Below are 26,335 nucleotides of genomic sequence, written 5' to 3'. Positions count from 1 at the left end.
GTTGGAGCTTGGACATGTAGTTTTGTCATCACCCACTCAATTCCTAAAGGGAGTGGGCTGGGCCATCGTAGGCAGAGCCAACGTGGGTGTGTGACTGCTATTTGCATTCCCCTGTGCGTGGTTCTGTACTGTGAATGTGAATCTGCATGTGTCTCTATGGCTGTGTGGGTCTCCTTTGTGGGGTGTGGGTGGTCTCTGAAGTGTAATGGACACCAACGTATGTGATCTAGTTCGCCCTCCATGGGTTCGGACCCCACCCATGCCTGTTCGGCCACCTCCTTTTGGCGTGCTGACACATGGCAATGGGGTGCCATGTGGGGGTGGGTGAAGTTTTGTGAGCCAGCTGTGCTTGCGGGTTCTTCATTCTGTGTGGTCTGTTGTAGGCTCTGTGTCTTCCGCTGAGTAGCTTGGCTGCCCGGGTCCTGGTGGTGGGTAGCGTGGGATGTCAATGGTCTGTTGTAGGATATCATTGTCGAAGGTGTGGTGGTCCTCTCCGGCATCACAGATGTGTTGTCTTCTGTGCTCTGCTGGAGGTGTTGTGTGCCCCTCTGCAATGTGAAGGGGAGATGCATGTTGACATTGTGTTGACATGTAAGTATGCGCATTGTTCTGGTCTTCATGCAGACTGTATGACAATGTACATTGTGACTGTTTGTGAGGTGCTGAATTCTGCTGCAGGACAGTGTACATTTGGACTACATGGCGGATGTGAGGTCGTACGCGTACATTTCCATTTCACAGTTTCCTGGTCTGTCAGATGTAGTAGGCATGTTTCTGTGCGTGTGCGGAGCCAGTTGTGTCCTCTGTTCTGCAGTGTCGACTATGCGCATTGTACCACTTTGTCGTCAATGTGGGTGTGCTGTTCTTGCTATGTGTGTGTGCTTCAGTGTGCCAAGGGGATCAGGGACATGATCCTGGGTAATTGTGGGTGTGCAGTGTGCCACGCCTCATTGTGCATGTGTGCCATTGTGCCCATCTCCCCCGTCCCCCAGTCCCTGTTGGTTACTCTCCCCGGTGATGTTGTGTCAGGTCCTCTCAAGCTGTGTCCGTACTCCCTACTCCTTGCACCGTCTCCACACTGATGAGTGTGGCCTCGGTTTCCTCCAGGTCCTCCTGTGGCGCAGGAATCCCACCTCCTGTCGCCGTTGCTTCCTTCCTGTTGGCAGAGGGTTTGTGCCTGGTTTAGGTTGTCACGTTATGCCGGCGCCTCTTGGCCTCCTCGGTACTCCGACTGCATTCCAGGTGGAATGCTTATGGGTCAGTTGCTAGTAGTGTTCTGTCACCTCTGTGACGCTGGTCTTGTTTTCCTGTGGTCTGCACCCCGTCTTCCTCTCCCTCTTCTCATTGGCCTTCCCTCGACCCTGTTGTTCCTTGCTGGTGGTCTGTGGGGGTTGTGGGGTTCGCGTTGGCCTCTGCGCTGGGTCAGGGTTCATCCATGTTGCTAAGTGCTTTGGCTTTTTTCTGGTGTGTTGTTTCTGTGGTTCTTATGGTGCATTTTCCCACCAGACGGGTGGTATTTGCAGGTCTGTGGCTGGTTTTTGCTACTTTTTGTACCGCGATTGGCCTCATCGCATGGTTTTTGCGTTCGCGTTTCGCATTTTTGTGGCGTGGCGTTGGATTTTGCACGGCCATTTGACGCGTTATCTGGTGACTATCGCATGTTACCACCGCATTGTGAATACTTGGCTGGCACGGCGTAATTTTCCCGCGATGGGCTGCGATGTTGAGAGTTGCATTAGGCTACTCTTGCGGTAGTTATCGCATGTTCTTGTGAATATACCTCAGAGAGTAGTAAAGATGTACCACCAATATGGTTCTGGAAATTGCCATTTACAAAATTAGCTCAAGGAATAGTGTTTTATCAGTGTTAGACATCTATTTACTGTCTTCATTTCCTTGGCTTGCAATTACAAAACAGAGAGACTTGTGTGGCCCAGGAACGGAAAATAGTAGTATCACCAATCAACTGTGATTGACTCTGAGGCTTGTATAGATTCTCCAGGGCAGTCCTGAGATCTATAATAATATTTCTTAAGATGTCTACTTACAAGACAAGCCTGTGATAGACAAGATACATTGCCGCTGGGTTTAGCTGAGTGACTAATACAATCCCCCACAAAAATATGTTCACAGGGCAAGTGACTGACGACATATATTTAGTTTGCTCCAGGATGCAAGAGTTATTAAATCCCAGTGATTGGTAGATAATGTTTCTGGCGGATATTTTTGGGTTAAGGTAACGTTGATGTAAAGACGTCGGAGGAAAGAGAATGTTTGGGTCTTTATGGTTTGACAGGAGAGATGCCTTTATATGGAGGGTAGCACTGCCAGCTCTTTTTTAGTGATCGGTCTAGGTAACATATTAATACTATTGGGTAGGATTGGGTAATAGCAAGTTAATAAGAGAAAGGGATGAACCTTGTTGCGGTCAGCTCAAGCATGCCACGTGCTTGCCACTGCAGATTTAGTTGTAAAGGGCGCACGTGCTTCCATGCGTGGGAGGCATAATGGCACGTGACTGGGTCTGTTTGAAGACAGTGGGGCCGATTCACAGAACTAATCTGAGAGAAAATCCTAAACTTACCACTTTTAGTATTCACAGAAGGCATTTAGTAGAAGTAAAGTTAGGATTTTGCATTAAGTTTGACTTAAGACAGACTTAAGAGAGACTTAAGACAAAATCCTAACTTTACTACTACTAAATGCCTTAATTGAATACCAAAAGTAGTAAGTTTAGGATTTTGTCTCAGATTACTTCTGTGAATCGGGCCCATTATGGTTATTGCCCTGTGATTGTCTACGGATCGTTATATTTGTAGGGTACATATAGCCATAAGTGCATACAGTGCAGGCAGGTGCATATATGACGTTGAAAGAACTTGCAATTAATCTTGTTGCATAAAGAGCAGTCACTGCCAGTTTCTTATAACCAGACAAACGCTGGCATCTAAATATGCCATCTGCCTGCTTTGGAAGGATGTAAGGTATGAGTGGCAGGGGGTGTTCTTTCATGGCTGCCTGGCGAGTTCACAGAACAACAAGCTTTTGACAGTCTTATGTGCAATGTGCTTGTAAGCACTCGATGGCAGCTCCTTACCTTTTATCCACCTCTCGCTAATTTCCTTAATATTGTCAGTGTTAGAGCAGTTCACTTTGACCCACCTATCCCCCACCCTCTCCATTTCTTTGGCTGTAGTTGCTGCGGCTCACAGCTCTAGCTGGAGGGAAGTGACAGGACTGGAAAGGCTGAGATCAAGCTGTTGTGAGCCAATCCTGGAGAAATTACTGACAATGGTAGAATCTAAAGCTAAAGCCAGGTGTCTGCCTGACAGAGCAGAGAAATCGAATTCAATGTCCAGTGCCACTGAAATACCCCCATGCTCAGTGGCCTTCTATAGCCCTACGTTTCTTTGACAGGGTTGACCCTACATATTCTGAGAAGGTCTCCGATATCTTGTAGGACAGACTACTGAAATCTGTAGGACGAGACTGTGTAACAGAGGTCCTCTCTTGACCAATCAGTGTTAAATATGAGCATGCAGAGGAAGAGCAGGGTATCTGTCCAGAGAAAAATTAAGGGCCATATGTATAATTATTTCACGCAACGCAGCAAGACACCTTGCTGCACTGCGTGAAAGGGCAGGAATGCACCATATCTATCATTCCTGCTGCTTGCGGTGGTGCAGTAACTGCTACCTAGTGACAATGCAGGAAACTCTGCACCATGGTGCAAGGGTGCCTGCCTTACAGGCAAGATTGTTTTGTGCAGAAAGGAAACCTTTCTGCTACAAAAAAAAGCCTCCAAGGTTTTTCCTCTTTCTACAGCACAAGTAAAAAGAGGAAGCAATGAGGAGAAATAAAGATAGTTCTCTTTGTTGTGTCTCTGCTGGGAAGGCATAACATTCTGATGTATTCCCAGGTCTACCAGTATCCATGGGTGGATGCATGGTAACACCCACACACCACCCATAGAACTCCTCCCTTGGGCAGAGTAATGCAAAGCAGTGACTAGCAATTCCTTGCATTACTCCATATGTACTGATCCAGACAGGCCTTGCGTGGCTTGGTACATCTCATTATAAGTTTTGCATCACCCTGTGCACCCTTGCGTGATGCAAGGGCAACACAAAATCCTTGATAAACATGCCCCTGAATCTGGAAATAGTTCTTCTAAGAGGTCAGGATGTGCAGGAGCAGGCTCAAACTCAGTAGTAAGCTGGAGCAGTGCACAGACAGCCCAGGAAATACAGACAGCTGATGACTGAACCTGTGCAAACAGGCAGGCTAAGGTAACTAAGGTGTAAATGAAAATTCATAACTGCAGCAGGAGGAGAAGACTGAACATGTTACCAAATAAAAGAATATATTATATAATCCCACCATGGGAGCTACAGAGAATTTCCACTTTGGAAGAACAGGTCAAGTATAAGGCATTTTTCCAAGACATGAAAAAGCAGACACAAATGTTTGTATCTGCTACTAGGATTTAGTGGGAGAGAGAAGACGATCCATACAGAGTCCCCCGAAGTAGTCAGCAGCATTTATTAAAGGTGATTCCTTCTGAATTAACTTATTTCCAAACCCACTCAACCCGAGTGAGGTGTAAGAGCCCAACAAACAGGGACACAATTAGAGTCCGAAAGAAGGGGATCAGGAGTATCCCAAACTCTTCTATGAAGATGGTTCTTCAGAAGACAAAAGTAGAAATGTCTGTGGCAGTGTAGCCTATTGTAAATGATCGTATCTGCGAAAATGAAAATGTTATGAACACAATGTAGATACATGTCTTTGGAATGAACCTAGAAATACCTTAATGAATAAAGCCCTGGCATGGATTCTCTCCAATCAGACAAGTGGGTGTTGTTACAAATTCTTGGGTCTCTTATGAACTTTTATTTTGTGACCAGTATCAATGAACCTTAATTCAACCTTAATCAGGCCTACAATTAAGTTTTGTACTGAAGACCCTTGCACTGCCCAGATTTCTGTTTTCATTTATTTGGCATGGTACCTAGGCTCTTTAAACTGATCATAGATAGCCTTACATATGGCCAGTGAGGATCATTCAATGATGAGTTTGAACTTGTAATTCGGGGCACAGAAAGTGTCAGATGAAAGCTTGAAAAGCTCTGCCAAGGATAATTATGAACACTTGGGGGCTTAGTTGTATGAACCCCCCTGGAAGTAGCTGCACTGTGATACTTTCACTGAAGAAGTATGTGGTCGTACACAAAATAAGAAAGAAATAGTTTCTGAGACTTGTGATTGCCAATAATAGAATATTTCACGATAGTCCACTTAAAACCACCTGCCTCCTTCAGGACTAGATTACCTTTTCTTAGACAGTTCTTTAGCATACCATCAGGCACATGCATCAAAGGAAAAACCGGTCGCAAACGGGCAGATGAGAATCTGCCCCTTTGCGACCGGTATTTTTGCATTTGGGATGCATCATCCCAAATGCAAAAATCGCAATTTAAGGAATCTCTAAATTGCGATTACTTAAATTGCGATTGCATTTAAGGAATCCCAAATTGAGATTCCTTAAATGCAATGCATTAAAGTAAAACAATTAGCGATTTCGCTAATAGGGGGAGCAAATTACCATGAAGTTCAACTTCATGGTAATTTGCTAAAACTTTGAAAAATTCACTTTTGTGCATTTTTCAAAGTTTCATGTTGCGCACACACATGCCCTTAGAGCATATGTGTGTGCAACATATGTGCACAGATCAATTTCAGGGGTGCAACAGGGTGTCATTTTGACACCCTTGCACCCTTGAAATTGCATGAGCAATTTGCGAGTACCTACTGGTACTCGCAAATTGCTCATGCAATCTCCAATTCATTCCTATGGGCCTGGAGGCCCATAGGAATGAATGGGATGGCATTCCTTAATTGCGACTCGCAATTTGCGAGTCACAATTAAGGAATGTGTAGGAATCGCTATTTTCATAGCGATTCCTACATGCATAGGCTTTTGCAATTCCTTAATTGCGATTCCTTAATAATCGCAATTAAGGAATCGCAAAAGCCTACGTTGATGCATGTGCCAGCATGTTCCCAACCTATAAAACCTGCTATCTACGAAGGCTTGTCCACATGTCACATTATTGTATGCTATTTTAAGGCTTTGCCATGTCCCCCATATGAATATCATTTTACCTTTCATAGCTTTGTATTTTCCCACATTTATATGTCAATTTACTTGGAATGGCTGACTCCTTCCAAATGATAATAATAATTTGAAACTGCTAATTGGTCCTCCAAATATGGATGTTATGGAGCTGAACATCAACAGGGGTCTGAAAGAGCGTGTATGGGAAATTTCAAAACACTGCAAGTCTGCCCCTAATTTAGAGGTGTGAATCTAATGTTTCACACTAGTACTCTTGGCCAGGATGAGCATGGGTGATCAGAGTCTGAAAAGGACACATTTGTCCGTTACTTTTATTGTGATTCCATTGCTGTAGTTTTGCGCCCTGCCAGGACTCCCACAGCTGTACATCTGTGTGCATCACTGTTTGAAAGAAGAATGCACATATCCATGCTTGCCACCACCATTTTGCACTGGAAGAAGTAGGTTTGTGCAGCATGATCTGTGTACACCTATCACATTTTGAGCAAATTCATTTGTGAATTTGAATATGTGCTAAATGCACCCTTTTTCCTACTGCACTAGCCAAGCCAGTGTGCAAGTTCTTTGTAAATTGGAAACAGTACATGCTTGGAGTACATTTTTAAAAAAAGCATTCGGCTATCTCAGACAAGTGAAGATTGTTAATGACAGGATAGATCAAGTAGAATTTAGCATTCAAAACTTGGAAATCTCTTTTTGGATATGTTGTGCATTGGGAAGCTTGAACTGTAGATAATGCATTCCAGGTGTGCTATCATTGCCCATAAAAGACTGGTGGGAAAACACCTATGCACTAATTGGCTAGGATTAGGCTATAATGTGTATTTGGTTATTACTTTCAAGCCTATATATTCACTCATGGGGAGTAACTGCTATTTTATCAAGTGGATTTTGTTTTGCACGTACATGATTTCACTCTTCGAAATTTGTACATTTTTTGCATTTGGATGTCATAAGCATGCCATAACTTTTGAGTTTTCTATTATTATTTTTGTTTATTGATTTTGAAAATGTTATGCTGCCTTCCAGATGAAGGTGTTGGGAGTGACGCTGGCCCTTTGCTTTTTAGGTCTCGCCTAGGCAGCGTGCATGCACTTTCTCTCCGAGACATCAAGTAATCGGTATGTTGGGTGAAATTCAGGGTAATTTCTCCTGCTTCTTGCCACCCGTTTAACGTTGGCATTGGTCTTGTTAGCTGGCTTTTTACTGGCTGTTTATCCGATACTCACTTCCGTTTAGTCCGGAAGCAGCAGCGCCTAACTACTGTTTTAGTCCGCTTTTGTGTTTTATGTGTTTTTGAGTGGAACTTTCTTTGTTGTTTTTTGCAGCCCGGTATGTGCCCAGCATCTCCAACCCTAAGCACTTAAGGTGTTGTTTTAAAAAAAAATAGTTTCTTTCTCGTCTCAGCGCTGCCCTCTACCTCCGTGGTATTTTTTTTTTCAAGTAGCCCAGCACCCTTTGCCGCAGTGGCGGCCGCACACACCACTCGCAGGACTCTGCGCATGACCAATGGTGGCCTCTTTTTAATATTGCTAGTTAGTACTGGAGCTTACCCTGTTGCCTGTTTGGTAGTACTTTGTATTTTGGCAGCGAAGAAAATCCAAGGACAGAAATGTTAAATTTGGCCAGAATCAAAGTGTTATCAGTGCAACAAGTGTGTTTATGGCAAGAGATGCGGATTGACGTTGGTTATGGGGCAACAGGTGAGTTGTGGTTGCATATGGGGCAGTTTGCTAACTTGTATTATAAATGTGTGGTGTATACGAGATCGTATTTGTGCTTTTCAGGAGTTTTATAGACTGGTGGTTGTTTGTGCGGGTCTGTCGTGATTGGACTGATGGTTATTCATGTAGCTAAGGGGTTCTGTCTTGAGAGAGTCCATTCTGTGAAAAATAGAGTTTGCAAGAGGTTTCACGTGTGTGGTGTTATGTTGAAAAGATGAAACAGTGCATTTGGATTGAAGTAACTTAATTGCGAATGTGCGAAGGCTGTTTTAGTGTGTCCTGCATGACAGTGAACAATCGAGGTATTGAAAAAATCGGGTAGATTGAGTAAATGTGCTTGCGGTTAGACACCATACTGTCTTATCTGTGGTGACTGAATGGTCCAACAAAAATACCAGCCGGGACTGTAACTCAGACAATTAAAAGACGATATTCTATTGTATACTTTGGTTGTTCACAACTTGCAACATAACAATACCATAGAGAAATACGATTCTGCCTCTCATCTGAAATGTAAACAAATGTAACATGTGGCAGTCTTGCACCCTAGCTTATGGTCACAAACGTTGCAGTGGGTGCGCCTAACGCATCCCAGAGCGCGAGTCTCGCACAGAAACCTCTGATGGAAATGCATGACATTGGTACATTTTTGCGTAACACACCGAACTGATGCTTTCGTCTGGGCTGATATAAGTGTCTGACATTCCTTTGCCAAAAACATGCATACCTAGCGTAGTTCGTTTTGGTATTTTGAGGACAAAAGGTTGGCTTGTTAAAGCATTTACCTGCATGCCAAGATGGCCTTCAAAAGTCTCCCTGGAGAAGGGAAATGGACTGTTATGTGAACAATGCTTTCGGTTACGGCTGTGTGCGCAGAAATGTGGACAGGACAGATATGTCTTAGCAACACTTCGGCATACATAATGAAGCAGGTAACGTTTCATTATTCCTTTACGTCGTCGCTTGGGGGATTGCAGATTTTGTAGTGCTCTGCCCACCCCCCTACTTTTAACATTAGCTTTAAAATTCCAAGTTTGCCCAATATCATACCATTGTTATTTACTTTGCACTCTAGATGCATACTTTTTTTATAAGTTCTGTTTAATGTACTGCAGATGTCAGGTTTCTACTTCGTTTTTTGTATTTTTTTTTTTAAGAAGATTGTAGAGTTTTGCTCAAAGGAAAACCTTTTGGTTTCAAACAGCTTCCCACGCTCATTTACGTTTTTTTTTCTCAACCATGGCACAATTTTACTATTTTAGGGAAAAAGGAGTTTCGGTCAAAGGGTAACTTCATTGGTTTGTTTACATGCCCCGGACTAGTCCTGTGAATTTTGGATCACTGATATTAGTGCCAGGAGGGAACTGGAAATCAGATGGATTGTGCTGCACAGAGGCGACGTGTCAGAACTTAGTTGGTTGCATTCATATATTTTTAGGTCAAGCCTCGGCAGCGTATGCGCTGCGAGGCATGCTGTATTCAGATAGAGACTTGAAGCTCCACCCATTTTCTGTCCATGTTTTCAATTGGCTCCTGTTAATGTCCTTTCTAAATTGTTGCTTTTGATTCATGAATAGGCTTCGTAGTCCCTCCTTAGTACCGCCTTGTCTGCATTTGTAGCCTCCCATGAGGACTGGACTTTTTACTTGTGTTGTTACATGGTCTGTTTTATTTACAGTCTGTGAGCACTATTTTCTTTGATGATTTTCCCCTATTCCACACACGATGTGCTTTCCTACAACATAGCATGCCACCCGCTTTTATATTTTTCTTAGTAATTGCGGGTGGTCTGCTTTAACTATTGCGGCCAGCATCTTTATTTATTTTATTTGCCAGCGCGGTCCACTTTAACTACAGCGCCGCGTTCAGGGACCTTTGTTTTTATTTTTGGGGAAAGTGCCCCGTACCGTGCTTTCACTTTAATAGTGGCCACGCCACTTTCTTTAGACGATGCTTGCTGTATTCATCTTACAGCGAGCAGCGTCTAAAGAAAGCTCCGCAGCCACCATTAAAGTGATAGCACGGCATAGGGCGCGCTTACAAAACAAACCCATTTGTTTCACAAAGGGTTTTTTTGTAAGAGCTCCCCATGCTGTGCCTTCACTTTAATGATGGCCGCGCCCCTTTCTTTAGACGCTGCTCTCTGTAATCTGAATACAGATTTTTTTTGTAAATGTGCCCCATGCCATGCTTTTAGTTTGATGGTGGCCACGCCTCTTTCCTTAGACGAGGCTCGCTGTAAGCTGAATACGACAAGCAGCGTCTAAAGAAAGTGGCACGGCCACCATCAAACTGGTCTCACATTTGCGATAGTTTGAGCTTTTGCCAATATAATTGACAATGCCTTTTATTATGTGTTGGTTTTCAAAACACATAAATAAAAGGCATTGTCATTTACAGTGGCAATAGCTTAAACTCTCGTAAATGCGAGACCTATTGCATTGCAAATGCTTGCTTAATATGAGTAATCTGGACAGTGGGACCATGGATTTGCAGATCTCCTGCAGCAGTCTATTGTGCATGAAGATGTTAGAACTATTATGCACAGTACTGTGTATTCATTTCATGTAACTATGAGAAATACAGACAAAGGCTTCCCTCTCATAAAGAAGTTCCATGACATTCATCCATTGGTAAAAAAAAGTCCATCAACAGCTTCAATATTGTATACTTTTTTATTTTCTCCAGCATTAAAGAAAGTAACTTCATCAACATTGATTGTCATTTACAGAAAACATTTATAAATCATATGTGCATTTTAATGGAATGCTAACAGTACATAACTAATAATTTAAACAACATAAAATAGGACCAATCCTATTACATTCTAAATTAAGAGAAAACATTTTGACCGGGGATGTCGTAGTGTGGTCCTATGAGATACATGGAAAACTTTTGATGACCTTTAAAATGTAATGAATCAGGCTGTAGTTTTACTTGCAGTACATAACATGTTAGGGCTTGTGTAGTAAACAGGGACAGGGGAGAGACAGACACCTTCAAATGCCATAGTTAAAAACCTTTGTGATCTTGCCCTTTTTTAGACATAGGACATTGAAACAAAAACGTTATCATACACTTAGGCAAAAATGAAATAAACCGTGGTGGCTGTACAAGGCAATTGAGTTTTATTTCTTTGAAAGTACTTTCTTGCTATGATTTAGGAGTGAATAATATAATTACACACTTGTCAGGCAATGCGGGTTCAGTGGGTTACCAACAGTGGTGAGCATGCTTATCAACAGTAGCAAACTACACCAACAATAGGACAGCAATTCCTAAATACTACAGCCAAGCACCAAATAAGCCAGAGTCTTTGCAATCTGGGTGGAGGGTGTACTATTTGTGACCTTCCCTTTTGTTATGACGCCTTCAGTCATTCAGCCTTTGGTTGACTGTGACCATGATAGCCAAAATAAAATGTAATACATCCTCTGAAAATTGGAAATATAACAAAACTGTATTTTTATGCACAATTCTATTAAAACCAGGAAGTATTTGAGTTTTATTTTCTCCAAAAATATTCAAAGATTGAAAAATGTTTTTCTTTTAAATCTAAAACATCTCTTTCATATAAATTGGTCTCCAAAACATCATTCACTGTCATGGTTTGATTGTAAGGGGAGACCTTTAACCACATAAATATGCCCTTACGTGTGTCCTAGTGGTACAACAGTTCTTGCAGACACGGGCGGAAAAACATTGTTATTGATTTTTGCCTTGATTCTTTGCAACATGTATTTATTCAAAAGGAAGTATGGCTTTAAATTACACCTTAGTTTTGGTTCTTTGTTAAATAGGGTCCTGTTTTACCATGTTGCCCCAAAACACTATAAAGTAAGGGCTAGCTGAAGCCATTTAGTGGGGTCCTTTGTTTCCAAAGTCCTCCATATAGGAAACATTTGAAAAATTAATGCGTGTTCAATGTCCCACGTGTCATTGAATCATCTTGTTGCAATACATGGTTTCCAGTTGAAGTTGTGAGTCCAAACTGGTGACTGCAAGAATCTTTGGGGCAGGGTGTCTGCAGAAGCCTCATAGCGTTGAGAATCGCAAGCAAGAGTGTATGCTGAAACATGTAGGCAGGTCAAAAGGCTAGTTTGTATTCTTACAATCAGTTTTCTGTACAAACTGAAGTGTCCTCAACACTCAAAAGGAAGGAAGTACGTTGCTTGCTCTTCAATTGTTTTTGTCCTTTTAAAAAACAAGTACAAAGTTTTCAATTTAAACAGACATAGAAAACATCAGTGTATGCACTCCCTCAAGTTATGTACAACAGAAATATTACACAGACGGCATACAACTGTTTGAGACTTCCAACTAGCATATATTAAAAGTAGTTACATCTGCAAAAATATTGTATTTGTCTTCTACACTTTCTACAATACATAGTAGTTTGTTTTCATTATTTTATCCAGTGGAAATCAGATGAGGCAGACTATGCAGAGTTAATAGCCGGATGTTGCAGATATTCACATATTTTCGATGCAGTTACTGTACTGTCTTTACAAGATAAGATCATTTACTGTTGAAATGCCTTACAACACCTGTAAGAGTATGACATACATGCATAAACACATTTCAGTGAGATGAGGATAAGGAACGTCATTAGAATTATTTGTTGTGCATTATGTATGGTCAATAGTCTGACCTCACTTCTACCTTGGTAATCTGTATGCCTCAGAGCAGGAATTACAGATACATGTATTGCCATAATTTCTCATAATAACCAATAACGTTTTATATTTTTTAATAAAAACACATTTCCTATTTAAAAAAATCGCATTTGCTGCATAGGGATGCATGGCCAAATAGAAAACCTTGAAGGTACGAATAATATACATTTTTTTTGTCTGTCAAAGCAAAATGTGCTTATTTGAACCTTAGACAGAGCTATGGTTTTATTGAAAGAAGAAAGATCCAGCTGCATTTGATTCCCCGAAGAGTCTGACAGAATAATCCCCTCTGCTTCTGATTTGCTGAGCTTAGAATCTAATCAAGACAGATTGAAGTATTTTTCATGAGCTGCTTTTTAAGCAGAACAACCTTCAAGGGAAAGTCTGTTCTCCTGCCCTGGCTTGCTCCATAATCCTTTTGAAGGTCACTACTTAAGGAGCTAGCAGCTACAATGGGGGAGAGTTTGAGGAAGAAACATGTTGGTGACATCAAATAAAGTGTCCACTGTCAATTGCATTTTGCTACTGAATCTGATAATGTTGCCTCTGTACCGGATGAGCAAAACACAAATGCTAATGGTCGCTTTGATCATGAAAAACAGGTTTCACAAGGTGAACATGTGTACAAAACTCTATTGCTCCTGGTGCATTCCATTGTCTCTTTTTATTGTACACCATACAGCATGCACAGTTTCAGCACACAAAAGTACATATCATATAAAAACAAAAAAGTTATTGCTGCTGTACCTAACAATTTCTGTTTCTCTACACATAAAGGTGTTGTAGTTTAATATATTAATTGTTCATATAAATGTCTGAATTCACTGTCATTAGTAGATGTTTCTGTACAGAGTGGTGTAAATGTTCGTATATGTATTTGTATATTTTTTAAATCTGAAAATAATGATGAAGAATTTATATGCATTTTTACATATAAGTGAATGATTAAAACAACCTGTCTTTGTTCCAGATGTTTTTATGCTCTATAAAACGTTTTAGTATAACTATTAAACCTGTGATGGGTATCTTACATTTATGATTTTATACTTTAATATTTACAGTTAGGATAACTTAGACTAGCTGTTATTTTGAACTTCAGCATAATTGTCAAAAATTTAAAAATGTCCAGATTAAAATTTTTATACTCATCCTTGTGTGATTGGGAATAAATAAGAAGAAACAGCATGTGCTGTATTCAGCTTGCAGTCAATATAAGTTATTCAATAACGTTGATAAGCGGAAGTAATACAATTTGTGTAAGCCATACAAGTCAAAATTCTTCCATGCTTAAAATTGTGGATGTGAGCCATACATGGAAGCGAATAATTTAAGTAGGTGGCAGGAAAAATTCCTCTATTTTGGACACTGGATAAAATAATACCTTGGTTGCTAAAATCTAACTTCGGAGTATGATAGAGTACATAGACCATATAATAACACATGGTGTACCAGCTGTGCAGTTGCAATTCGACAATAACTCACACATCATCTCAGGGAGGTATTTAAGGGAAGAGAAAATGTCCGTCAGCCAGTTTAAAGATAATGCCAGGTTCTACATCTGGAAGAGAAGCTTTAACCATACTGGAATCAATGGTTGCCTTTCACTTCCTGGCTTTTAATTGCACTAGTTGTTTCACTCTTGTTGGCATTAAAAGGTTCTAACAGACTTAATAGAAGTGCTTGTCAATACAGTTCTTGCTAGGTTAAACTAGCAAGCAGTCATAATAATTTTTCTTTTGTTTTTGTGTATAATATTGTATGCATTAGTTGTACATGTGAAGCAAGTATGCATGTCACTGTGTGCATCTGCACAATGGAGGGCTATGTCTAATACATGTGCATTCATTCTATATTGCAAGTGTGGACATACATTCTTTGTGACGGTGAATAGGATATGCACAGAAGTTATCACAGGAAAAGGTGACATGTGGTGTATGAGAATATGCATTGCATGGAGGAACGTGAGCTGTGTGGATTTTTTATCATTATTCTGTGTCATTTAGATTTTAACAGAATTTCAGTATTAATTATATTTACTTGTCTGAGCCAACTGATTTAGTTCCCAAAGGTAGCTGAAACAATACGATCTGTGTATAGGTGACTAATATGTCCCGTACCGCAGTCAGCTTGTTGTATGATTTATATCGTTGGGTACAATTATTTTGTATGTAATTACTTATTTCATATCTATATACAGTTTTTTAAACTTCCAGATAATTGTACTTTCCAATTACGCAGTCAAATAGTTTCCATGTTAGTACATACGTAATGGCAGGAAGTCATTGAAGGCACCACAGAAGTGGGGCGAGGCAATATCATAACACATTCTGTATCACAAAGAGCATTTTAAACATATTTGCTGGTCTTTTTGGATAAAGAGTGAGATTATTTCTGGTTTGGAGGATGAGGGACCGAGAAGCTGTATAAAAGTGCTATTGGAGAGGATGAATCTTTCTGAGATTCTAGGTTAAAAGACAGCAGATACTACTGTGTTGTATGAAGCTGTATTGCTGTGAAAACTGTGCGATGAGAAATTAGTAAGTCATTATGAAGTTGTCATATATGTTGTGTGGATGTGTGTATACGGGAGTTACCACCCATACCAGAACTTCATAGGGCTCTTGTAACAATGCTCAGACTCTGTTGTCTACGTTTTATAAGTCTGCAAGTTGTGTACTGAAAGAATCTGAAAATAACTATTCACAGGAGATATATGCAAATATATGCTGTGTGGCATTGCACAAAAGTATTAAAATTCTATCAAAGTAAGTATTAAAGTGCAATTTTTATTTTTGATTATGGGATAGAAATAAACATAATATTTCCAAGGAAATGACAGTCCATCTGCTCAATAACTCATGGCTTTAGAAAATGTTCCTTTAGTGGTAATATAGAGTATTTTTTCAAACTGAAGAAATATGCTTTCGTGCAAGTGAATGAGAGTACATTTTAATGGCTGTTAAACATAGTATTTGTATTTAATTCTACTAATGGGTTTGGAGGCTGTACAGATGTGTGCTTTGTAAGATTGGCAAGTATGAGGATTGTAGATATTTATCTGAAGTAACTGTGATATCATCAGATAATACTTTAAACAATAATACAACCCGTACCCTTGCTAGACTAAATGTCAAAGAACAACTTAATAAAGAATAACCATGACAGTGAATTCAGTTTTTACAAAATGAATTGTGCTTGTAATTGCTGGTTTTAAGCCTTGCCTGGGTTTGCTTAATTCTAAAATTTGAGCATGTGCTTTTATTTAAAAACGTCCAAAGGTAATAAACTTCCTTTTCCTTCTTTTAATTCCTATAAAAATCGCCCCTGAGTGACATACAGTGCAACATCTGCATCATGCAGTGATTGTCAGTTACAAAGGAACATAGGGGACGGAGTGAAACCAGGTGCCTTGAGTTACAGTAATACACACAGTACCATCATATGTTAAAGTATGGAGTCAGAGCTGTACCACAGGGCCTGTAACATGGTATTGTATTGACCCATGATGTTACAGAATAGTCCTAACGTAAGTTGTGTGGCATGCCATTCATAAGCCCGTAGTAAGAGAAGACGAAGAAGGTTTGTTCCCTCATAACAACCAGGCGGCTAAAGGTAGAGTGATGTGTGTGCGTGTATGGCACCTTTTGTACTAACACATATTGTCACTACAAAGCAGCAAATACCAAGAGATCAAGGCTAACAGAAGTCATATCATCATTTCCATTCATACCAGATATACATTTAGACACCTCCGGATAGTAGAGCGCTTTACAAGTGTCACATTCAGAGGCCTGATTTGGGAAGGCTCCTAAGAAAGTTCTTTACTATACTTTCCCATTCTGTTATACAACTCTAACTCCTAGATGGGTATTCTATGAAGCAGCAGCCTGTGTGGCAGTGGTAGACACAGTTGAAGCTGGAGGGTGGAGGAGGGGGTAAAAGTGGTCATGCGCTCATGCAACATGTGGAGGTCTGGGCACTGTTTAACAGATATCAGCCACTTTGTTTTCAAGTGCATGGTGGTGTTAATGACAAATCCAACTGCTTCCCCGTAGGTGGTAGTCCACATTTTGCGGCAGTGCTTTTGCAGGATGAGATAGATGTGTGGCAGGAGAGATGGTCTTATCATTTCAGGGATATGCAGTAACTTTATTAAATGACTTTAAAAATGTACCTTACAATTTAAACTGGTATTAAAATGTTCTAGCTAGATGTTTCATTCGGGTGGGATTAGACAAACTGTACAAAGCAGCACAAAATAACTTAGGGCAGGAGGCATTCCACGCGTATCTGAACCCTTCTCATGGTCACCACCAACATAGGACCGACATTAAGCTATTCATCCACTGATATAACAGTAGCCCGTGAGCCAGAAACTGCTAATGGAAATATAAACAAGGCCCACAAACAGTCCACGGCCCTGTACCAACCGCACACCCAATCTCTAGAGTGCATTTACTAGCTGCTTGGTTTCAGTGTCTCTGTGTTACCGTTTTCTTCCTGGCAATCAGTAAAGTAATCTTTCCATTAGAAGAAACGCGACTCTCTGAATTAATTCTTAATACAAAAAGCCAGCAGGAGTGACATTTACACCGCCAGGATTAAGTCGCTGCTGTCTTCTAACATGCTGTCTACATCTGTCCGCCAAGACACTAAATGTAATTTACTTCAGCACAGTTGGTTATGCTGTACTTGTCGCTGAGCAGTGTACTCATATTTTGACCTGCAAGAGGAACAAGATAACATCATTGCCAAATGTTTTCTTTTTCAGTAACAACATTCTGACCATTACACCGAATGGTGGCAGCTAATCCTGCCCCAATTAGCCCTAATGCACGGCTATGACGGCTAATGATTATTTTAAGTGCTGCAAAAAACACAACTCTTGACCCCTCGCTTGTCATCTCTTTCGCTTTATGTGAGTCTTACATTCACATCACAAATAACTGGGAGTCCCTGAAAACTAACCCCAAGAACTGATGTGTAGCCAGCAAGTGTAAATCACAACAGGGCTAACCTAGCATTGTATCTTTCTCATGCTGATAAAAGTCTTGCCAACGAGTTGGGTGATAGCGTCATCTGTTGATGCAGTGCTGGCTTACACAAGACTTTAAGTGCTACATAAAACAAGATATTAAACAAAAGCTTCCTAGAAAGTATGGCCTGCAGTGGAGGGGTGAAAATATCAATATACAAGGGGCAGGTTGAGCTCTAGCCTAAGCAAATTGTTTTTTTCAAAAAGAAAATGGCTGCTCTCCTTATTCGTTTTCAATATGTACCTTGAAAATATCTGGCCAGAAGGGTACTTTCATTTCATCCATACAACATGTGAGATAATTCAGAGTCACTCCCTCTGTTCATCGATAGGCAGGATGGCATTGGCTCACATTTGAATCACACATTGAATTTAGGGAGCGTGTTTCTCCAGAAGCGACCACTGAACTGCTCTTCAGAAGGATCATGACTGTGTACTATGTTGAGAGGGAATTGAACCATGGATGGAAATAGCGGCCAAAAGCAAATACAATTTTACCAAACTAATTAATGATTTATCTGAGTGAACACCTGCTTGCTGGCATCAGATAGCACATAATGTCAAGCGGCATAATATCATGTAAAGTTGAGGGGACTTGGCCTAAACGTGAACTATATCCCTTTTGTTTAAGATCACAATTGGGTATTTTCCCAATCCAGTGAATAAAGGTGCACTTCATGTGGGAAATGGAAGAAAACAATCATGTTTTAAAGAATACAATGTATCCTACACATGAACGTGATCTTGGCGTATCAGACTCCTATAGGTTTAACCTGTGCACATCACTTCCTAAGCATCAGAAGTCACAATTAAAATTCTTCTGCTTCTGGCACCATCCAGACAAGGCTTCTCTACCCCATCAGTGTATGTTCCCCACACTCACATACACAGGCAGACTATTAATGACACATCAAGTACATTGGCAATTGAGAACCATGTTTCGGTGGGAAGAATTAGCTGTTCAACCATACTCAGATGCAGTAATTGAATGATAAATAACAAAACATACTTATAAAGAGGATACTACTCAAGAAAACTTGAATGAGTTATTCAATATATATGTGTGTTAGTGTGTGTGTGTGGTATGTGTGCGCACACATGGGCACACAAAGAAACATATCCACACACATATGTATACATGCTTGTTTGTGTATGAGTGTGTGTATATGCATATATCAATGCACATACAAACACAAACACATGTATTGCATGTACCTACAGATACATATATATAAATATATCTACAGCGTTTTTTTAAACAAATTTTCACATGCATTAACTATCTAAAACATAGAAATAGGTATGTCTAACATGTATAATTTTTTTAATTTATAATTAAACAATAGGGAAAAAGAGTAACACTGAAAAGTGTTTCTCGTTTCGCATTAATATCTACAGTACAATTCTATGAACATTTGCTTTTTAAATTTTACCCCAATGAAGTAAAAAAAACACCCAGTGTTCTATATTTTTACATTTATGGTCAGTTCCAAAACAACAACAAAAAGACACAGAGAAAAAGAGAGAGAGACGCCCACTCAGAGGTGCATATTTACATTCGTCAAACTGTAGCGGTGAAATATTATTCTATTAAGTGCAGCACATTCCTAGTGTTGTAGTGGTAACTTCTGAAGTCCGCTTGACCACATTAGTTTTGTCTCAGTAGCAATGCATGTCGGGAACAAATGAGAAGTCTCCCTGCTCTGCCTTCACTTGCAGCCAGTAGTCACATCTGGATTAAAGAGCTCCTTGTACAGCGGAGGGAACAGTGTGTTGACTATTTCCGGATGAGATTGCTTAAACACCTGCAATTTCTCCCCATGCAGGTTGCAAAGTGCAGTTATGTTCGGTATCTTGGTTATCAACTGTGGGCACAAAAGAAACAGAGTAAAAACCAAAGATTATTTCTCTTCACGTTTTGTGTATTTTTAGCGCAATGAACAATTTATCTGACAAGAGTGTTACCTCTAGCAATGAGCACAACTCTGAGGTGCTTTGTAGAAAAGAGTTAACAAATGTTAAGTGCTCTGTTTGAAGGTTGTCAATCAATAGGAGGGTTGTGGAGCCAGCCTATTCCTTGAATACGCTCAACCAAAGAAATAACATGTATGCATATTCTGTGATCAGCAGGACAGACCGATCATTGCCAAAGTGGCCTTTGCTGCCCTGCCACACACGTGTCGGTCTACAGGGCAGAGGACCAGGCAGTCAGCAGAAGGTCAAGGTAAAGCAGTAAATGCAGGGCTTTACATGGAAATGTGAAAGTGCCGCTACTCACTATTTAGAGTACCGGTTTGCTCCTGAGAAGTGCTGGGACTCTCCTATTAAATGCATCACACCATTGCTGAGAAGGGCAGGTCCTCTCCCTTTCAAATTAAAGAAGTGCAAGTACTCAATAGAGGACACTACTGCCCATATAAAGCATTGAAAAAATGGGTGGGAAAAGGAATAAAGCACAAAAACAATTTGCAGGAAGGATGAGTAAAAGTAATAAAACGTGGGAGGGACTTTTTCATATAAAAAAAGGCCGAAAATGCAAAGGGAATGCTGAGTAATATATAAAAAAAATGAAGTATTTGGGGTCTTGGATGCTTCCCCCTCTGTGACCAAGAAAATTCAGTATTCCCAGCTATCTACCCTGTTCCATGAGATTCCACTGCAAAGTGAGGTGAGAGATTGGTATTCGTTGAATCTGCTGCAGCACAATGCCCCATATTCCTATGTCCACGAGGCAACTGAACTGCGAGTAAAAAGGAAGGGAAGCGGGGGCGGCTCCTCCGCTAATTCAGAAGAGCATCGCCCCACTGCTCTGTGAGCAGTTGAAAAAGGAAAAATAAAATGATAATAACGAACGCTATTATGATTTTATTGTTCCAGGTTGTTAGGGATGGGGCAGGGTTGGACTTCACAGGAACAGGGGGAAGAGTGGTGGCGCATGATGGTTTGGCTGGCCGTCTTGGGCCGGCCAAACAGGCATGTGCACTTTTCTTGTTCTCCACAGGCTCTATTGCACAGCCTGAGTGGAGAAAATGCCCATGCCCCTAGTCCCTCTCTGAGCGCTGAATCGCGGCACTCAGATCAATTACAATGCTGCTGTGATGCAGCGTCGTGATTGGCCAGGAGAGACAGGGAGTCTGGGTGCTTCCTGCTTCCTTCCTGCTCCCGGAGTGATGAAGAGGACCGAGAGACCGCAGTCGGCATGCAGGTAAGTCGAATGTTTTTTTCATTTACACACCCCCACCCCCTGCCACCCCGTTAAATAGATGCCAACACTGAAGGGAAGAAGAGCCACCTGTGGTAGAAAGCTTTCACTTATTGAGCCCATTCTGGTGAAGTACTTTGCCCTTCTGGATCACTGGTTTTCGAGATGCTATTCACTCAAAAATTGGAGCATGCTGAAATGTGTTGAAGGAGCATTTATGGAATTAGTAGGTAGAGCTTCAACCTCACTGTCTGTTGCAGCTCATATATGTCACCTCTGCAAAACGGTATGCACCCATTTGTAATAAACATTGCCAAGCCAAATCATTTAGCTTTAAAGAGGCGAGTACCAATGTATAAGTTTTGCCTATGTTTTTATTTTACCAGTTTAAACTTGCCAATAATAAAAAAAAAAAAAAAAAAATGGCCACCAGTGCATCACAATGCATGCACATGCTTGCGAGCACCTAACAAATTATTTGGACTAGCATAATTCTATGATGGCTTCTGTATGCTTGAATGCATGAACATGCGTTGTGATGCTTATATCTAAATGCGTTGCCATGCAATCATCTTGATGCACTGATGACCATTTTTTTTAACTTTAACATTCCCAAGGGGCCGTGGCTATTTTAAAACAGTAAAATACGTGCAAGTGTGGAAAAACTAAAGTGAGCAGTCAGATAGCACTTTGCAGCTGCTGGGGCCTCGGGAAAAAAAACTAGTAACAAAAAATATATTTTTGAAGTGGTTAATAAAACAGGGATGAGTGAGGGGTAGCGGGGGACAACGGTTGAGCTGTGAGGTCTGTGTGGGTTATGCGTGCAGGTAGAGTGTGATGCCCTCCATGAAAAAGCATTAAAACAGGATTTACAGCAATATGTATGAGAACTACTTTATTAAGTAGTTCACATATGCCAAAATGCCATGGCCTGATACTAGTGCTAATGGACATCCCTTATGATCAATGCCTAAAGTCAGCTGGGCTTGTATAGCTAGTGGCTGAAATAATTCTATAGGCCTAACAAAAGCCTTTTTTTGTATGTTCGACTATGCATATGGTATGTGTTGTCTTGTATGATATGAGTTGCGTCTTATTTTTTACTTGCACAATTGCTTCAACAACTTCTTTGAAATATAAAATACGTAAATTGGACGTTGTATGTGCCTCTGCTTTGAGGCTTGAAAAAATTATGAAGACGACGAATCAAATATGCATGTATATATTTTAAATTCTTATATAATTTGCATCTGCGCATGTCATTATTATGTCAAATTAACCGTGATTAGTTACAAATATTGATCTCCTTTGTACCTGAATATATTTAATACAACTTCTCCATCTTGTTTTTTGTGCATTTTTACCTATCTCAATGGCTAAATAATGTGCATCCCTGTTTAGGTATCGTGTATATGACCTCTTTGAGATTACCAAATACTGGGGGTGACTCCGATTTTGATGCAGCTGTCTGGGCACTGGCCCTGAGCAAAGCAGCCAAGTGCGATACACCTCTGCGTCGACATGATTCTCCCGAATCCAGTAATCAGACAGGAGTGTCACATAACATTAACGATAGACGATATCTTAGCAGACCTCATTGTGGCAAAATGGTTCTTGAAGCTGAACTTAAACTCTGGTTACCACCAACTGGTGCTGGCCCTGAGAGTCGCTACGTTATGACCTTTTCCATGCAAGTCAGCCTTCGATGCTACAAGCGGCTGAACTGTGGTGAGCCATCCATGGCAGAGGTATTTCAGAATGCCATCAAGGAAACCCTCCCTGGTCTGCTGGGGATCATTAACTTAAGTGATGACATCCTACATTCAGAGAGCCTAGAGAAACACTATGTCCCTTTGAGGGCCACCCTTCAACGCCTAGCCAAAAACAGCCTGACATTGCACAAAAATTGTTTCCTTTTATCAAAATATTGTAGACTATTTTGACAACAGCTTCTCTCAAGATGGACTCAAAGATGATCCTCAAAAGGCAGCTGTGATTCAGAAGCACCAGTGCTGCAGAACTCCATGGAGGTTCGCAGCTTCCTGGGAATGGCTACATACAAGGGAAGTTTATCCTGAATCTTGCAACAGTGTCAGAGCGGCTCAGGACCCTTACTCGCACCACAGTCCCATGGGATTGGACTCCCACAGCTGCAAGGCCTTCAGGATCATCAAGGCCTCCTCGACAAGGTCACCACTTTCTCCCTTAGAGGAAGACAGAGCTAATAGTGGATGCCATAGTGGATGCCAGCCCTGTGGGTCTGGGCACTGTCCTCATGCAGCAAGGGTCGAACCGTCAATGAGTCCCAATGGCGAATGCCAGTCGGTATTGTCCGAGATAGAAACTCGTTATGCTCAGATTGAGTGTGAAGTTCTGGCCATTAAGTGGTCGTGTCAACATTTTCATTTATACCTCTGGGGCCATGAGTTCTAGGTTGCCACTGGCCACAAACCACTTCTTCGGCTGTTAGCAGGCCCAACCCAATTGGTCCCTCCATTGTTCGAAAGATGGGCTGCTCAACTACAACCCTATGCATTTGAGGTGCTCTATTGTTCTGGGGTCATTATCCCTGTGTATTGCCTGCCACGGCACCGATCACCTCAGGAGGCGAGGAGCCCGACGGCTGAAGAGGAAGGAACTGATGACTTAATCAGGATGATCATGAGTGATGCTTGCCCCATGGCTCTACCTCTTCAGGAAATATGTGAGGCCACCAAGAATGACGAAAGCCTGACAAGGGCAAATGAGGCGCTGGCCAACAGACCATGGCAACGTTTCCTCAAAGTGGTTCGAACCCTGACACCGAATGAGTGAGCGTCCAGGCAGCAAATATGGTGGGTAAGGAGTGAACTCAACAAAAGCCAGAATGGCCTGCTGTTGTGTGGACAGCCGATCATGATGCCCAAGAGCCTCTGGGCCCGTGTGGCTGACTTGGCAAACCAGGGACACCGAAGACGAAGTCCCGCCTGCGCAACAAGGTACGGTTCCCGGGCATAGATGCTATGGTCGATGACAAAGTACACAACTGCCACTCGTGTGCCATCACGAGCGGAGATCCCACACCTGCACCAGTCTTGACAGGAGAACCCAGCCTTTGACCCGGGTCAAAATTTGACCTTGGTCAAAGGTCAGCATCGATTTTCAAACCTTTCCAGATGGATGGATCACCGTAGTGGCAATTGATTTGTATTCCAAATTCTTAGTGGTCGGAGGTGGTGCCATCAAAAGCGTTCATCCCACAACAAGCACATCCTGGTGAAGACGTTTGCGATGATGGGCCTTCCTGACGAGGTGAAGTCGGACAAAGTGCCACCTTTCCAGGGACGTGATTTTCAAGAATACTTGGAGGCTCTGGCCATTCGTCACTGGAAGATCACCCCCCGGTGGCCACAGGCTAATGGGGAGGTGGGAAGGTTTATGAGAACCAGCAACTGAGCTCTGAGGATTGCCGTGGACCTTGGAGAAGATGCTGAATGCTGCCTATTCAAGCTTCTATGGGCATATAGGCAAACTCTTCACAGCAAGACCAACTCAGCTGCTGCCAATCTACTGTTTCAGAGGTCAACACAGGACAGCGTTCCAAAGACACTGAATGGGATATGGCTGGCATGGATGTTGAAGCCACACAGCTGCACAGTAGAACCACCAATAACAAAGCCAGCCATTGTCGGCGAGCACAGGATCCCACTCTGCAAGTCGGAGCATCCATCATCATGAAGGACAAACATCCCGGGAGGAAGTTTCGGACACCATACGAGACGGAAGTCAGGGAAATGGTCAAGACTGATGGAACTATGGTCACTGTGCAACAAGGTGAGTGACAGGTTACTAGCAACATCTCCTAGTTCAATGAGGTGACGGCTTCTATGCACCACACAAGTAGCCGAGCACACGAGAATGCCTGAGACAAAGAAGAGTATTGCATGATTCCCAAACCCCCGCAAAGGTGCAAAACTTCACGAGCATCTGAAAGGGCCCATCCCAGCAGTATCCATGTGCTGTCATGCCATGGACAAGGGCAAGTACGAAAATCCCCAGCTGGGGAACCAAGTGACGATGGGCTCGAAGTGCAAGGGATTGTCCTCGCACTCATGACCTACCCCTCTCTACCGGTCATGGTAGGTAATAAGCACGACTCCGGGTCAGATCATTTCTGTTGTATTGTTGCCAATTGCAGTGTAAAAAAAGTTGCTAACTGCTTATATAGCCACAGAGAGCCTTCCACATTTCCTGGTCTTAAGGAAGGCTTCTGTTGCGTTCTGGCCAGTGGTATGGGGTGAAATTAAAACCACTGAACCCCAGCTCTCATACCTACCCTGTGCTGACCCCTGGATTACAATGGCTCCTTCACTGAGACTCATTTGCCCATTGGATTTCCATGCTACAACTGACTATGCACACAAATCTGGCTCATGTTCCTTCCCAAACTTGTGATTTTGGAGCATTTGGAGAACTCACCTTGGCCAATGTCTCATCATCAAGGTGGTTCTTCTGAATCACATGCTGAAGTGCAAAATAAATCTTTTCTTGGAGTTTTTGGACCTTCCTCGGTTCTAGCAGCCATGGCCGATCTGATTGAAGACAAAAACAGGGGGTTAACTTCTGGTAATAGTATGAATGCACCATGCTTTTCTCATGGTGTGCTGTTTCTTCCTGTCAGTTTGCAAAACAATTACCAACTTCATGTTTGCCCGCGGGCATTTGAGGTAAGTCATTTTTTCGAGTCAGGTAAGCTGTTGAATTATAATCTTATCAAACTAATAACAGAAAAAGATTTGTAAATCAAACCCTCGGCACTTATCTAGGTACTAGAATTTAAATTCTCATTATTTTTGTAAAACATAAATCAGTAGGTTGCATGGCTGCGTACATACCTCTGTTAGAGCTATTTAAGAGTTGTTAAAACCTTGGGAATGGCTGCTAACATTTTATCTGTTAGGCAAGTTCAAATTGTCTACTTAAGATAATAAATGTTGCCTATGAGATTTTCCCAATATTTTGGAGATATAAGAATGCAATAAAATGGTTTGAAAAGAAAACGAGTCAGCAGGTTACAAAAGTAGAAAAGTTTTTTATACCGTCTAAAGAACACCCCATTATGGGTTGATGCACCTGCAAAGGGTAACTGTTCTGCAAACTGGGGGGCATATTTACAACAAAGTGGCGGAATGTGGCGTTTGACTCCTGGGATTAACCATCACCTCTGAAATGCAGGGCTGCACCATATTTACAACTGTATGGTGCAACTCTGCGTTTCCCCCTGCGCTGGCGCTAAATTTAGCAGCCTAGCGCCAACGCAGGCACCCTTGCTCCATGGTGAAAGGGTATCTATGTTGAGGGGACATAAACAATCTTTAAATGGCATTTTGTCACTTCTATGTGTGCTGCTTAATGCAGCACAGACAGAAGTTACAAAATGTTATTTTTTTTAAAGATTGTTTATGTGCAGGAAGGGTCACCTTCCTGCACATAAACAAACAATGGCCATTTGCTGTTTCTATGTGTGCTGCACAACACTGCACACATGGAAACAGCAAAAACAAGGAGAAATAAAGCATT

At 41.6% G+C, this 26,335-nt stretch overlaps 1 protein-coding gene across 1 annotated transcript in view; it reads right to left on the bottom strand.

Moving 5' to 3' along the window:
* Positions 1-10,530: 10,530 nt before the first annotated feature.
* RORB (RAR related orphan receptor B) overlaps positions 10,531-26,335 on the bottom strand; it is a 365,246-nt gene continuing 349,441 nt past the window's right edge. The window contains exons 9-10 of the mRNA XM_085633060.1: positions 25,235-25,347; positions 10,531-19,439 (exon numbers count right to left, since the gene is read on the bottom strand). Of these exons, the coding sequence (XP_085489186.1) occupies positions 19,284-19,439; positions 25,235-25,347 (269 nt within the window). The 3' untranslated portion in view covers positions 10,531-19,283. The remainder of the gene's footprint in view (positions 19,440-25,234; positions 25,348-26,335) is intronic.

The sequence above is a fragment of the Triturus cristatus genome, chromosome 2_1 (genome assembly GCF_964204655.1).
Source record: "Triturus cristatus chromosome 2_1, aTriCri1.1, whole genome shotgun sequence".
In the NCBI taxonomy this organism is placed as follows: domain Eukaryota; kingdom Metazoa; phylum Chordata; class Amphibia; order Caudata; family Salamandridae; genus Triturus; species Triturus cristatus.
Note: the sequence above shows the minus strand (reverse complement) of the source record. Positions and strands in the feature narration are given on the sequence as shown.